Source organism: Rhamphochromis longiceps, linkage group LG4, assembly GCF_057381845.1.
Source record: "Rhamphochromis longiceps isolate RC_006_pf linkage group LG4, R_longiceps_female_GT1.1, whole genome shotgun sequence".
Classification (NCBI taxonomy): domain Eukaryota; kingdom Metazoa; phylum Chordata; class Actinopteri; order Cichliformes; family Cichlidae; genus Rhamphochromis; species Rhamphochromis longiceps.
The window spans coordinates 4,331,042-4,344,356 of record NC_140560.1 but is presented as its reverse complement, the minus strand read 5'-3'; the positions used below and the strand labels follow the sequence as shown (position 1 = coordinate 4,344,356).

At 39.8% G+C, this 13,315-nt stretch overlaps 1 protein-coding gene and 1 long non-coding RNA gene across 2 annotated transcripts in view; both read right to left on the bottom strand.

Moving 5' to 3' along the window:
* LOC146670845 (uncharacterized) overlaps positions 1-13,315 on the bottom strand; it is a 372,233-nt gene that overhangs the window by 131,553 nt on the left and 227,365 nt on the right. The gene's annotated exons all lie outside the window — the stretch shown is intronic.
* Positions 5,425-13,058, bottom strand: LOC146670853 (dual specificity protein phosphatase 3-like). The gene is made up of 3 exons (XM_085402970.1): positions 12,770-13,058; positions 8,187-8,419; positions 5,425-7,907 (listed from the first exon to the last, which is right to left on the bottom strand). The coding sequence occupies exons 1-3, from the start codon at positions 12,943-12,945 to the stop codon at positions 7,699-7,701; spliced, it is 618 nt and encodes a 205-aa protein (XP_085259096.1). The 5' UTR covers positions 12,946-13,058; the 3' UTR covers positions 5,425-7,698.

Below are 13,315 nucleotides of genomic sequence, written 5' to 3'. Positions count from 1 at the left end.
ATTTGGATTTATCATTTCATGAAACATTGATTTTTAGTTCAAACACTCTTTTCTCCCATTTTCCCCTCCTTGCCTTCTTGACAGCCACCAGATCATCTGTAAGGTCCTGTGTCACATCTGCATTCTTCTTCTTGACTTCATGACTTTAAGATACTGTTCATCTGCTGTAGACAGTTTTTTTTTTTGTTGGCTTGTTTTGTTTTGTTGCTTTTAGGCTTGAAACTTCTTTTGCTGCTTCAGACCTTTTTCAGGACACACTGGACATCATGCTGAGATATGAAAACATTTCACCTCATAACTGTTTGGGAATCTCCTTGTTGGTAAAAAATACTATTGTGTGGTACTGCATTCTGTATGATGGGATAAAATAAAATGTGCTATTGTGTAACTGCTGCTATTATTCAGTAAGATCATAAATTCAGTAAGATCATAATTCACGTCGGCAGTAATGACACCCGGTTACGCCAATCGGAGGTCACTAAAATCAATATTGAATCGGTGTGCAACTTTGCCAAAACAATGTGGGACTCTGTAGTTTTCTCTGGTCCCCTCCCCAATCAGACCAGGAGTGACATGTTTAGCCGCATGTTCTCCTTAAATTGCTGGCTGTCTGAGTGGTGTCCCAGAAACGATGTGGGCTTCATAGATAATTGGCAAACCTTGTGGAGGAAACCTGGCCTTGTTAGGAGAGACGGCATCCATCCCACTTTGGATGGAGCAGCTCTCATTTCTAGAAATATGGACAAATTTATTAAACCCCCCAAAATATGACTATCCAGAGTTGGGACCAGGAAGCAGAGTTGCAGTCTTACACGCCTCTCTGCAGCTTCTCTCCTCCTGCTACCCCCCCAAAAACCCATCTCCATAGAGACTGTGTCAGCTCCCAAACAGACAAAAAACAAACTAAAAACCAGCAACAAACGACTTAAACATAAACAATTACAAAGAAAGAACAATACATTATCCACATCTGAACCAAAGAGTAAAACAGTGAAATGTGGATGATTAAATATTAGGTCTCTCTCCTCCAAGTCTCTGTTAGTACATGACTTAATAATTGATCAACAAATTGATTTACTCTGCCTTACAGAAACCTGGTTGCAGCAGGATGATTATGTTACTTTAAATGAATCAACACCCCCGAGCCATTCTAACTACCAGAAACCTCGAAGCACAGGCCGAGGGGGCGGTGTGGCAGCAATTTTTCACACCAGCCTATTAATTAATGAAAGACCAAGACAGACTTTTAATTCATTTGAAAGCCTGATGCTTAACATTGTCCACCCCAGCTGTAAAACTCAGAAACCAGTCTTACTTGTTATCATCTATCGTCCACCTGGGCCTTACACAGAGTTTCTGTCTGATTTCTCAGACTTTTTATCTGATTTAGTTCTGAGCTCAGATAAAATAATTATTGTGGGTGATTTTAACATCCATGTAGATGCTAAAAATGACAGCCTCAACATGGCATTTAATCTGTTATTAGACTCAACTGGTTTCTCTCAAAATGTAAAAGAACCCACCCACCACTTTAATCACACTCTAGATCTTGTTTTAACATATGGCATAGAAACTGAACATTTAACAGTGTTTCCTGAAAACCCTCTCCTGTCTGATCATTTCCTGATAACATTTACATTTACAATAATTGATTACACAGCAGTGGAGAGTAGACTTTATCAAAGTAGATGTCTTTCTGAAAGCGCTGTAACTAAGTTTAAGAATATAATCCACCCACTGTTATCATCTTCAATGCCCTGTACCAACACAGAGCAGAGCAGCTATCTGAACGCTACCCCAACAGAGGTCGATTATCTTGTTAATAATTTTACCTCCTCACTACGTACGACTCTGGATACTGTAGCTCCTGTGAAAACTAAGGTCTCTAATCAGAAGTACCTGACTCCGTGGTATAATTCTCAAACACATACCCTAAAACAGATGACTCGTAATCTGGAGAGGAAATGGCGTGTTACAAATTTAGAGGATCATCATTTAGAAATAGTTTGCTGCTTTATAAGAAAGCCCTCCGCAAAGCCAGAACATCTTACTATTCATCACTGATTGAAGAAAATAAGAACAACCCCAGGTTTCTCTTCAGCACTGTAGCCAGGCTGACAAAAAGTCAGAGCTCTTTTGAGCCAACCATCCCTTTAACGTTAACTAGTAATGACTTCATGAACTTCTTCACAAATAAAATTTTAATCATTAGAGAAAAAATTACCAGTAATCACCCCACAGATGTAATATTATCTACAGCTACTCTTAGTACCATTGATGTTAAGTTAGACTCTTTTTCTCCAATTGATCTTTCTGAGTTAACTTCAATAATTACTTCCTCCAAACCATCAACGTGTCTTTTAGACCCCATTCCTACAAAACTGCTCAAAGAAGTCCTGCCATTAATTAATTCTTCGATCTTAAATATGATCAACCTATCTCTAATAATCAGCTATGTACCACAGGCCTTCAAGCTAGCTGTAGTTAAACCTTTACTCAAAAAGCCATCTCTAGACCCAGCAGTCTTAGCTAATTATAGGCCAATCTCCAACCTTCCTTTCATATCAAACATCCTTGAAAGAGTAGTTGTCAAACAGCTAACAGATCATCTGCAGAGGAATGGTTTATTTGAAGAGTTTCAGTCAGGTTTCAGAGCTCATCACAGCACAGAAACAGCTTTAGTGAAGGTTACAAATAGGGATGGGTACCGGTGTCCGGTGCCATGATGGCACTGGTTCTGACATAAACGGTAGTAACCAGACCGAAAAGCAGCGCACATTTCGGTGCTTTATTTCGGTGCTTTTTTTTCCTGAGCTGTGATACACTTCTAGCCAATCATTTTACGTTTCCGAGGATAGTAGGCGGGTCCAGGTACGTACGTTCTTTTAGAGCAGAGCTACAGATTAAAAATGCCCAAGGCGAAGCGGTCGAAAGTCTGGCTGTACTTCATAGCAAAATATGCAAACTCAGCAGCAACAAGTGCTTTAAGCTGATACTGTGATACTGTCAAAGGAGGTAACACCTCGAATCCGATGAAACACCTGGCAACGCATAGCGTTTTTTTTTTAAAAGCCAAGAAATGCGCTGTATTTGATAGCTTGCTGCGAGACCTCACACCGAGCGCATCTACTGCGGGTGTGGTGCCTGTTATCGGACCCGGAGTTAGCAACATCCCCCAAAAACCTGAAGAGGAGAGTCCTGGCCCCTAGCCCTGCCAGTGTAGCAGAAATGATGAGGATGATGATGCAGCAGCAGCCGTTCTTCTCTGCGTGAGTAGCTTAATGTTGTTCGTGTGTAATTTACGTTGAGTAGGCTAACCACGTTATTACATTAATGCAGGTAAGGTGAACTAGCAAACATCATCATAGCTACATGTCTTCTTGTTTGATGGCAGATACTCCCTTCACCCTGGCCAAAAAGGCTAAAATGACCAAAGAAAAAGAGGGAAACAGTTAAACATGAGAGGTTTTTGGATAAAGTTTGTGTTTTTTCCATTGTTTAAGCACTGCTTCCAGCCAAGAGTGATACCTTATATGCCCCATAGCTGCAGAAAAGGCTAACATTGTTATCTTTTTACAAAAACCAGCTGAACATGAGAGGTTTTTGGACCAATTTTGTGTTCTCCATTCTTTAAGCACCGGTTTGAGCACCGGCACAGTTTCAAAAGTACCGATTTGGCACCGGTATCGGATAAAACCTAAACGATACCCATCCCTAGTTACAAATGATCTTCTTATGGCCTCTGACAGTGGACTCATCTCTGTGCTTGTCCTGCTAGACCTTAGTGCAGCATTCGATACTGTCGACCATAATATCCTATTAGAGCGATTAGAACATGCTGTAGGTATTACAGGTACTGTGCTGCAGTGGTTTGTATCATATCTATCTAATAGACTCCAGTTTGTGCATGTAAATGGAGAGTCCTCTTCACACACTGAGGTTAATTATGGAGTTCCACAGGGTTCAGTGCTAGGACCAATTCTGTTTACATTATACATGCTTCCCTTAGGCAGCATCATTAGAAGACATAGCATACAATTTCACTGCTATGCAGATGACACCCAGCTCTATCTGTCCATGAAGCCAGATAACACACACCAATTAGTTAAACTGCAGGAATGTCTTAAAGACATAAAGAGCTGGATGGCCGCTACCTTTCTGCTTCTTAATTCAGATCAAACTGAGGTTATTGTACTCGGCCCTGAAAAGCCTAGAAATATGGTATCTAACCAGATTCTTACTCTGGATGGCATTATCTTGGCCTCCAGTAACGCTGTGAGGAACCTTGGAGTCATTTTTGACCAGGACATGTCCTTCAATGCACATATTAAACAAATATGTAAGACTGCGTTCTTCCATTTGCGCAACATCTCTAAAATTAGAAATATCCTGTCTCAGAGTGACGCTGAAAAACTAGTTCATGCATTTATTACTTCCAGGCTGGACTACTGTAATTCATTATTATCAGGATGTCCAAAAAACTCACTGAAAAGCCTTCAGCTAATCCAAAATGCTGCAGCAAGAGTCCTGACAGGGACTAGAAAGAGAGAGCATATTTCTCCTGTTCTGGCTTCCCTTCATTGGCTTCCTGTTAAATCCAGAATTGAATTCAAAATCCTGCTCCTCACATACAAGGTCTTAAATAATCAGGCCCCATCTTATCTTAATGACCTTGTAGTACCATATCACCCTATTAGAGCACTTCGCTCTCGCTCTGCAGGCCTACTTGTTGTTCCTAGAGTATTTAAAAGTAGAATGGGAGGGAGAGCCTTCAGTTTTCAGGCCCCTCTTCTGTGGAACCAGCTTCCAGTTTGGATTCAGGAGACAGACACTATCTCTACTTTCAAGATTAGGCTTCAAACTTTCCTTTTTGCTAAAGCATATAGTTAGGGCTGGACCAGGTGACCCTGAATCCTCCCTTAGTTATGCTGCAATAGACGTAGGCTGCCGGGGATTCCCATGATGCATTGAGTTTTTCCTTTCCAGTCACCTTTCTCACTCACTATGTATTAATAGACCTCTCTGCATTGAATCATATCTGTTATTAATCTCTGTCTCTCTTCCACAGCATGTCTTTATCCTGTCTTCCTTCTCTCACCCCAACCGGTCGCAGCAGATGGCCCCGCCCCTCCCTGAGCCTGGTTCTGCCGGAGGTTTCTTCCTGTTAAAAGGGAGTTTTTCCTTCCCACTGTTGCCAAAGTGCTTGCTCATAGGGGGTCATATGATTGTTGGGTTTTTTTCTCTGTATCTATGAAGCGCCTTGAGGCGACTTATGTTGTGATTTGGCGCTATATAAATAAAATTGAATTGAATTGAATTATGTATTGTGTAATCTATTCTAGCTGTGGATCTTGGCATGCTGAGATCTCACACCTGAGATATTTTCCTTTGAAAGAAGCCACACATTAAAGAAAGACAGCCATGTTTACTTCATTTATTTATTTATGAATATATGAAAAGAGAGCTACAACAATCACCAGCGTCATTGGATAAAGTGCACTTCATAAGAGCAGTGTCATCATCGGAAAGTCTACTGACATGACCAGTTATATCACCACTACTCAGTAATGCACATGATGATTCACAAGTCACAGGCAGACTAATGCACATTGTGAGGAATAATGCACACTTAATAATGCACACTTAATAATGCACACCATGACTCAGCAGATATACACAGATATACACAGCTGTGTGTACACAGGGCTAAAAGTGTTACTTTGACATGCTGCCGTATATAAAACTAGATATAGTTTGACAAAAACACTCATATGAACATACAAATGTGCAAAAGGCGTTGACTGAGAAGCAACTGGGAAATAATTGTCTTGTTTTGGCAGTATTAACATTACAATCAGTTTACAATTATAGAGTTGCTCAGTGGAAGAATTCAAATCTCCCAAAGCTAACATTAAAGGAATTGAAAAATAGTTTCATGGTCATGATGAGAGTTAGATGATTGGATTGATACCACTGGGGCCAATAAGGGAGCACAATTCAACGTCCTGTTAATCTCATTTAGCTGTATTTCAGTTAGAAGCTCAACAGAGGGCACTTGCAAGATGGTCCTCAATGACTGCAAGCAAAAGGAGTTCAATGGCTAAAGGAACAACAAATTGAACGGTACCGCTCATCTCTATCCCTTTTATTTTGAAAAATGTGATTTATGGATACCCTCAAATTTTAGATTTGTGGGGGGTTTTCTCAGAAACTGGGAGAACAGTGATTGCAACAACAAATGAAGCACTGTATCATATCATTATTTAAGCTATACTCCACTACACACACACGTACACGCACAGGAGAAGCTCAAAAAGGATATTCTTAACTACTCATAACTATTATACAGCACTGGGATAATGAAAAGGATCATTTGATGTGGTATCTGGTATTTGTAGTGGGATTAAAAATCAAATCTCTTCATGGTCATGATTCATCTTGTAGCCTGTTAGCTGGATTCATGACCCAAATGTTAATATTTAAGGTTTTTCTGAAACATCAGTGGTAAAAATGGAACCTAAACCATTAAAAAAAAGGGAGTATGTTACTGTTGAGCTCTGTATTAGAAGTTCTCTGATACCACGTGTTTGTATACTAAATATGTACAAAGCTACTTTTAGCAGGTAGCTAGCATAGCTTGAAAAATAAGAAAAAGAAAAAACAAAACAAAGAGCCTACCTTTGCATAATGGTACACACAAAACTGTAAAGCTCAATATTTAACATGCTTTTCCTTGTTTGATTAAATTTCTACAAAAATACTATATACCAAAATGTCTAACTATAATTCTTCTGATATTTATATTAGCTACTGTGCTACAGCGTAGCATTTTCCTTTGTGCTAAGCTAACTGGCAGCTGTAGGTTTGTGTTTTACAGTCAATCTTTTCATCCAACTCTCATAAATAATTAGTTCTTTTTAGCAGGTCCAATAATATTAAAGTACATTAGTTTCTCTTTAATAAAAAGGTAACCATCTGGCAATGTAAAACATTTTAACATTTCTCTATAAAGCACAATAACTGTAGAATGATGTTTAGACTGAAAAATACTTTTGAGGCAGGCTATCAGATGTGAGGTCAGAATATGTGCACTTACCTAAAGCATATACTAAACATCGATATTGTACATAAGTGTCAGAGTATTAGAAGTTGAAAAATAGCTATTATATCTTTCCAACTAGTGCAATAAAATCATTGATTCGATTTGAAAAATCACAGTATCCACTTGAAGTCCCCTTCGGCAGCGGTGCCACTGAGACATTTGGCAGTGTTTTCAGGAGAGAAGCCAACACTAAGGGCTCGACCCCACGAGGGCGGAAGAGAAAGGAAGCTTCAATGAGAAAAGGCGGTGACAGTATCACACAGAACTATACTATCTAAATTTTCACCACTTTCAACATATATAAATGTATATCAACATTTACTTCTTAATCTTAAAATGTTCTCTGAAACAGTGAGCAACAGGAAAATATTTACGCTACACAGACTGGATCTGAAAAATACGAGGTGAGCTCAGATGAACGTAATATTCACAGACGTGAGACCCTGTAAACATGCTGGGAATTCAGTGTACCCGAATTTACACATTAAATTCCATGTTTAGCAGGCACTCCCTCACATATTTGTGGCTCGTTCAGGCTGTAGAACAAGTGAAAGGACGGGTGTGCGATTAAGCATAAGCATGCTTTCCTGCCTGCCTCATTTGTTCCAGAGCTTCCCCTCAGCGGACAGCCTCTGGTTTAGCCGACAGAGCTGCCGAAGGAAGCCGTCGTTGGGTCCGATCTCTCTTTTCTGTCGGATCATGGCCAGAGCAGTGTGGATGTCCATGTTCTGTTGCAGCATCAGGTAGGCGATAACTAAGGTAGGCGAGCGGCTGTAGCCCTCCCTGCAATGGACGTACACTTTACCTACAGAGGAAAAGAGATGCAGGTGTTACAGTTTGATCAAAAGCCCTCAAACCTGTGCAAAGTTATCACCTGACAAATCTAATTCTAATCTAATACGTGTTGGCCTCAAAGTATGAAGCTTATGAAACTTGCCACTCCTTTTACAACCTAATGGCAAACATTGTCTTTCTTTTTTGTTCTAGCCAGCGTCTTGACTGACGAGAACTTCTTGCAGTTAGCGTGATATGACTGTATTTTTTCAAATACTTCACATACATCTGTGTGCTCCTCTATTCTGACCTTTTTTGTTTTTGTACGCCAGAGCCTTCTCGATAAAGTCGGCCGCCTCTTCAAAGTAAATGCTGATATCAAAGTGGTCTGTGTCGCTGGCCGGTATGCCGTGGTAGATGATGCCTGTGCCAGCATAGAACTCAGCACTGGTGTTGACGTGCATGAAGGAGTTTCCCTCTGCAGCGTTCAGGATGTGGGTGATGCCCAGGCGCTTCAGGCGCATCACATTCGTCGCCACAAATCTGCATCAAGAAAAGAACAGAAGCAAATATGCAATATGAAGGGGACCTTACAGGTTGTGCTTAATATCAACGTGACAACACACTAAACACAGTCTGACCCCTGTTACTCAGTGCTTGGACTACTGCAAAAGGTTTTCGTGAAATTTCTACGCTGTGTGGCTTTGGACTCGCCACAATCGCAAACAATGCATGTCATAAAATTTTGTGTAACCTCAGTTTGTCTATATGATCTTCTTGTAGTCATCTCTTTCCTTTCAACTCCCAACCAGAAAAAGCAGACGACTGTCCTCGTTCTGCTGTTGGCCTCTTCCTGTTAAAAATGAGTTCTTCCTCCCCACCACTGCTAAATGCTTGATCTTATGGGATCATCTGATTGTTGGAGCTTTCTCTCTGATACTGTAGGTCCTTTCTGCAGATTACTGTGACACGATACTAGAGAATTAAAATTGAATTTGAAAGTAGAATAAAAGAGTAATTATGACTAAAAGAACAAACCCGCCTCCCTTGCTTACTGATGTGCTGCCAGTATCTGTCTTGCTTCCTGTCTTTGCACTGTTAGATATGTTTGCTGCACAGAACTACGTCCTTGGCTTTCATTTATCCGCATTTGGTTCCTATTCTCTCAAGCTTTATCTGCAGCAAGCACGAAGAGTAAACAAAATACCCATTCATGGCTAAAACTGGCAGTTAGGTTGCTTTGAATGGCACCATTGTTGAGTTCATTATAAACATTGGCAATTATCTAATGACAGTTTTTTCACATGCAGTTAATTCATGCACTGAAATCAGTGCAGTCTGGCTGTGAGGAGGAGTGCTGGGAGTGTCCAGCAGAGGCCAGCAGACGCCAGACTATCAAATGAAATAATTTCAAGGTAACGGTGCTAAAACTGAGAAACTAAATATGGAAACATGGCTCCAGACAAACTGTGATTTGTTTTAAACTATATATTATGGAAGCCTGCTGGCTAAGTGTGACTTAATGGAAATAAGCCAACATTAACAACACCTGTGCATTTCTTGCTTTTACAACACAAAACACAATTCATGTTGTTCATTCATTATTCATTCTGCAACAAGGTAATAAATGTTTTTCTGAATCAGGTAACTATGGGCTGTGAATCTCCAGAACAGTCTACATAAACATCTACATTCATGGACTCCATTGATGAAGTCAAACAAGGATTATATCAGTAGTTATAATAGTCAGATCCACCCCTTGCTTTTAGCACCTTCACAAAGGCCCATCCCTAACCAGTGGTTGATATCACGGTGACTGTATTCATCTTTTATATACAGTCTATGCTCACTAGCAATTACAGGTTAATGAACCTGAGCTGTTGCTGATGGTGTTTCTTCAGTTTTAACAGATTCTTCTGGAGAACACAAGACTGCAAGCTAAAGAAGGAAGTGTAGTGTCACTCATGTTTCTGTCTCATGTTTCCTTTTCCCATCATATAAATGCACTGCTGTGCCTCAGAGAGATGTGCTTCTTTTCACTGTGAACTTCTGGAAAGGCTGCCTCACTTAGCACCTCCTGCCTCAGAGATGTAAAGAGCTAAAAATAGAGCAGACTGCAGACTGGTGCTCAAACTGCACGCCAGCTCAGTGGAATCAGGACAGATACATGAAAGCATAAACACAGCAGCTGAGGAAGAAGGATGCGTGGGTGCATGTTATGTGCAGATATGCTTCCCTTATCTATCCAAGCCTATGTTTGTGAGGAGGACATTTGTTGAGATCTAACAGAGAGGGCTTCTGCTCTGTCCTTCACATATACTAGAGAGGTCTTGCTATGACTCACAGGTCTAAAAAACAAAAGTGCTGCTGTAAAGCTTTTAGAGTCAGCCATGTAAAATTTATTTTCTTTCAAATCTAGAATATTCCTCACTGCATACAGCTTACATTAAAGAGCTGTGAAGGAATTCAAATGATGTTTACCTCAAACTTTAACATTAGCATTAATTCATTAGAATTCCAGTACTTTTTAATTATCAATTATATTATATGATTAAAAAACATGATTATCTGTCATCTAATAAACATTGTGACTACCTTTTAGAATTGGTTATGTTTATTGGGGGGAAAGAGTGTTTCTGAGCGTGAGATAAGAAGACGCCATGTAGTGTCACGTGTTAGCAGCAAATGTTTCACTACAGTAAGCTAACACTTAGGCTAGCTATCACAGAGATTATGAACAAAGTTAAACAAATGTCTGATTCCACTGAATCAGAGCCTCTAAAGCTTCATGAACATGCTTCATGTCATTTGTATAATCAGTCTTAAAAGACAATTTTGAAAAAGAAAAAAAAGATTGTTTCTACCAACGATCAAGCTCCAAAAACTACCCGACATCAACTGAAAGCTTCTTTAACGTCTTGGAGGTCAAATCTGCGACAGACTTACTTCTTTTAAACTCCACACATGTAATATACAATGAAAGATTTCAGCTAAACATCTGAAGTCTACATTTTGAGACAAACTTGTTAACATCATCGGGGTAAACTAAAAGTACTTTGGAACATTCCTGTTTGATAAATAAGTCAAAAACAAGTTCAGCTGATGCCATAGATATCACCATTTGAACCTCATTTGAATGTCCTCCTTAGACTTTCTAGCAGGACAAAGATTGTGTTCAAGAACAGGTTTCTGCTATATCATTGTGTATTACAGTTAAAACAAACATTCTTATTGGAAAAAAGAGAAGTAAAATACAAACATTGTGTCATTGTTCTATTGAGCTAACCATTTTCATAATCACCTGGTTGCATCCCTGGGTTTATAGTGCTAACGTTGTGTACGTTATGTACAGAGAAGTTCTGGTTGTGCATAAGTAGCTTATGCACATCTAAATGTTCCACTTATAAGAATCTGAGTAAGTGCAAAAGACATTGTGTGGCCATCTGTTTACAACCATCTACCAACTGGGTTAGTTTCTGTTTTAAAAATGCTCATTACACAGAGACGGTCTCATTACCCTTCTTCTCTGTGCAGAAACAATGTAAACATGTGCGGTCGTACTTCAACCAGCTGTCACCAGGGAGATGAGAGTTGTAACCATGTTTTCTGGGTGTCTTTGGCATCTTGTACTCATCCTTCTTAGTGCATGCTTAACTAGGCAAGCTCCTCCCCCATGGCAAATGAACTTAGTGTTTTGTCCTATTTCCTTTTTTATGTCTGTCTTGTCTTTCTTCCTCCCCACTGTTGCCACATGCTACTAATACAGATCATTCACTCTCTATAATATAAAGCCCAATGAGATGACTGGTACTATATTAATAACATTTAACTGAAGTAAATTTCAACCAATCCCTCTACGTTGGCCTGTATTTCACTTTCCTTAACATGCAGCCCTCTATTTGTATTTCAATTGCCGATACGTTTAACTTATAGAGGGGCTTTATAAGCTTTAGGGGAAAGCACTGACTTATGTGATGAATCAGCTCATCAATTTACAAATTCTGAAACACATTTTGTAATTTTGATTTTCTACAGTACTATAACAGACACCTCTTAGCTTTTCATGTATTTTCAAACTGTACTTTTTGGAGTACTGGAAAATAAATGTGTCCGTCTCTAACTTTGGGTCGACGTCTGTTGTTCAAACATGCTATAGGCTACAAATAAAACATGATTTCAGACACCCTGGATGTCTGAGGTATAGTTTATCGTTTCAAAAAAATTAATTCAACACAGTTCAGTGTGCCATCAATGCTGACCATGCAGAAATCAGTAAAAGTAGAGCATGCCTCTGTGGATGCTCTGCAGGTTAAGAACATGAGCTATTTATAAACTCCTCCACTCCTACCATTTTTCCCTCTCCCCTCCACCTCTTCAAAAATTAAACAGACTGTGAAGGCCATGGTATGCTGGTTGGTTTCCTGCATCCTTTTATTTTATTTCACACTCAGACAAGAGAAAAAATGGATTTTGCCATACCATACGATTTTTAACAAATCTAAATATGTCATATATGTGACAGTGCTGGTTAACAGCAATAAGTCCTTTTAGTAAGCTCAAGCTAAAGTATTCATTCTCTGGAGCGTCTAGATCTTTCTACAGCGCATGAGTGAAGCGTGCTCGTGCAAAGCAAACAGATGCAATGATGTGTTTACATCTTTCATTACTCAGTGAATCCTCTCTGCAGGCTGACCTTTCCTCGTCATATAGGTATAATCTAGTAACAATAATAACTTCATTCATATTCTCCATATTTTTCTGTAAGTTTCATAGTGCATCCTGCACGTATGAGCACATTTTCAGAATGATACAGGCTTTTTACAAACACGTGGTCATAATGAAGGATTTGTATTGTCTATAAAAAGCGCTTTATACATGACAACAATGACTCACGCATTGCCGACGTATATCCTCGGGTAGACCTCGTGGAAGTGTTTTGTTGGCCAGCTGTAGAAGCCGCTTTCGTCCGTCAACAGATCGTTGAGTTGCTGGAGTGACACCTCAAAGCTGGACATGTCGAATCGGTTGGAAGCCGATGTCTTCACCTGTTGGTTATGTTTGTTCTTCATGTCCGAAGCAAAGCAGTGGATCCGCCGAGAAGGAATGAACGTGGCAGATAGGTATCGGCTTACGAGGCTGATGGAGCGCTCTGCTGCTCTGAACAGCGCGCCGCTCAATGTGGGGTAGATTAAACCCACCGACAGGGCCGGAGCGCCCGTATGGGCGGCCCTGGGCCAATGGTCCCCACCATGGTGGGAGAGAAAAGAGGAGAAAATTGCATTAGAGTATCATAATAATAATAAGTGTTATTACATTTTCACACTTTTCTCTCTTGTTTAAATACTCTCAAAGTTCAAACCTTTGTAGAAAAATAAGTCCAGTTTATAAAATGAAACTAAAGATCAAACCCTGTTTTCATGAGCAGAACATGGGAATAGA

Coding starts and splice junctions, on each gene's coding strand:
- LOC146670853 (XM_085402970.1), bottom strand. CDS start 12,945: ATGAAGAACAAACATAACCAACAGGTGAAGACATCGGCTTCCAACCGA. Junction 8,420..12,769: donor AGGATATACGTCGGCAATGC/GTGAGTCATTGT, acceptor TTCTTGATGCAG/ATTTGTGGCGACGAATGTGA. Junction 7,908..8,186: donor GGCGTACAAAAACAAAAAAG/GTCAGAATAGAG, acceptor TTTCCTCTGTAG/GTAAAGTGTACGTCCATTGC.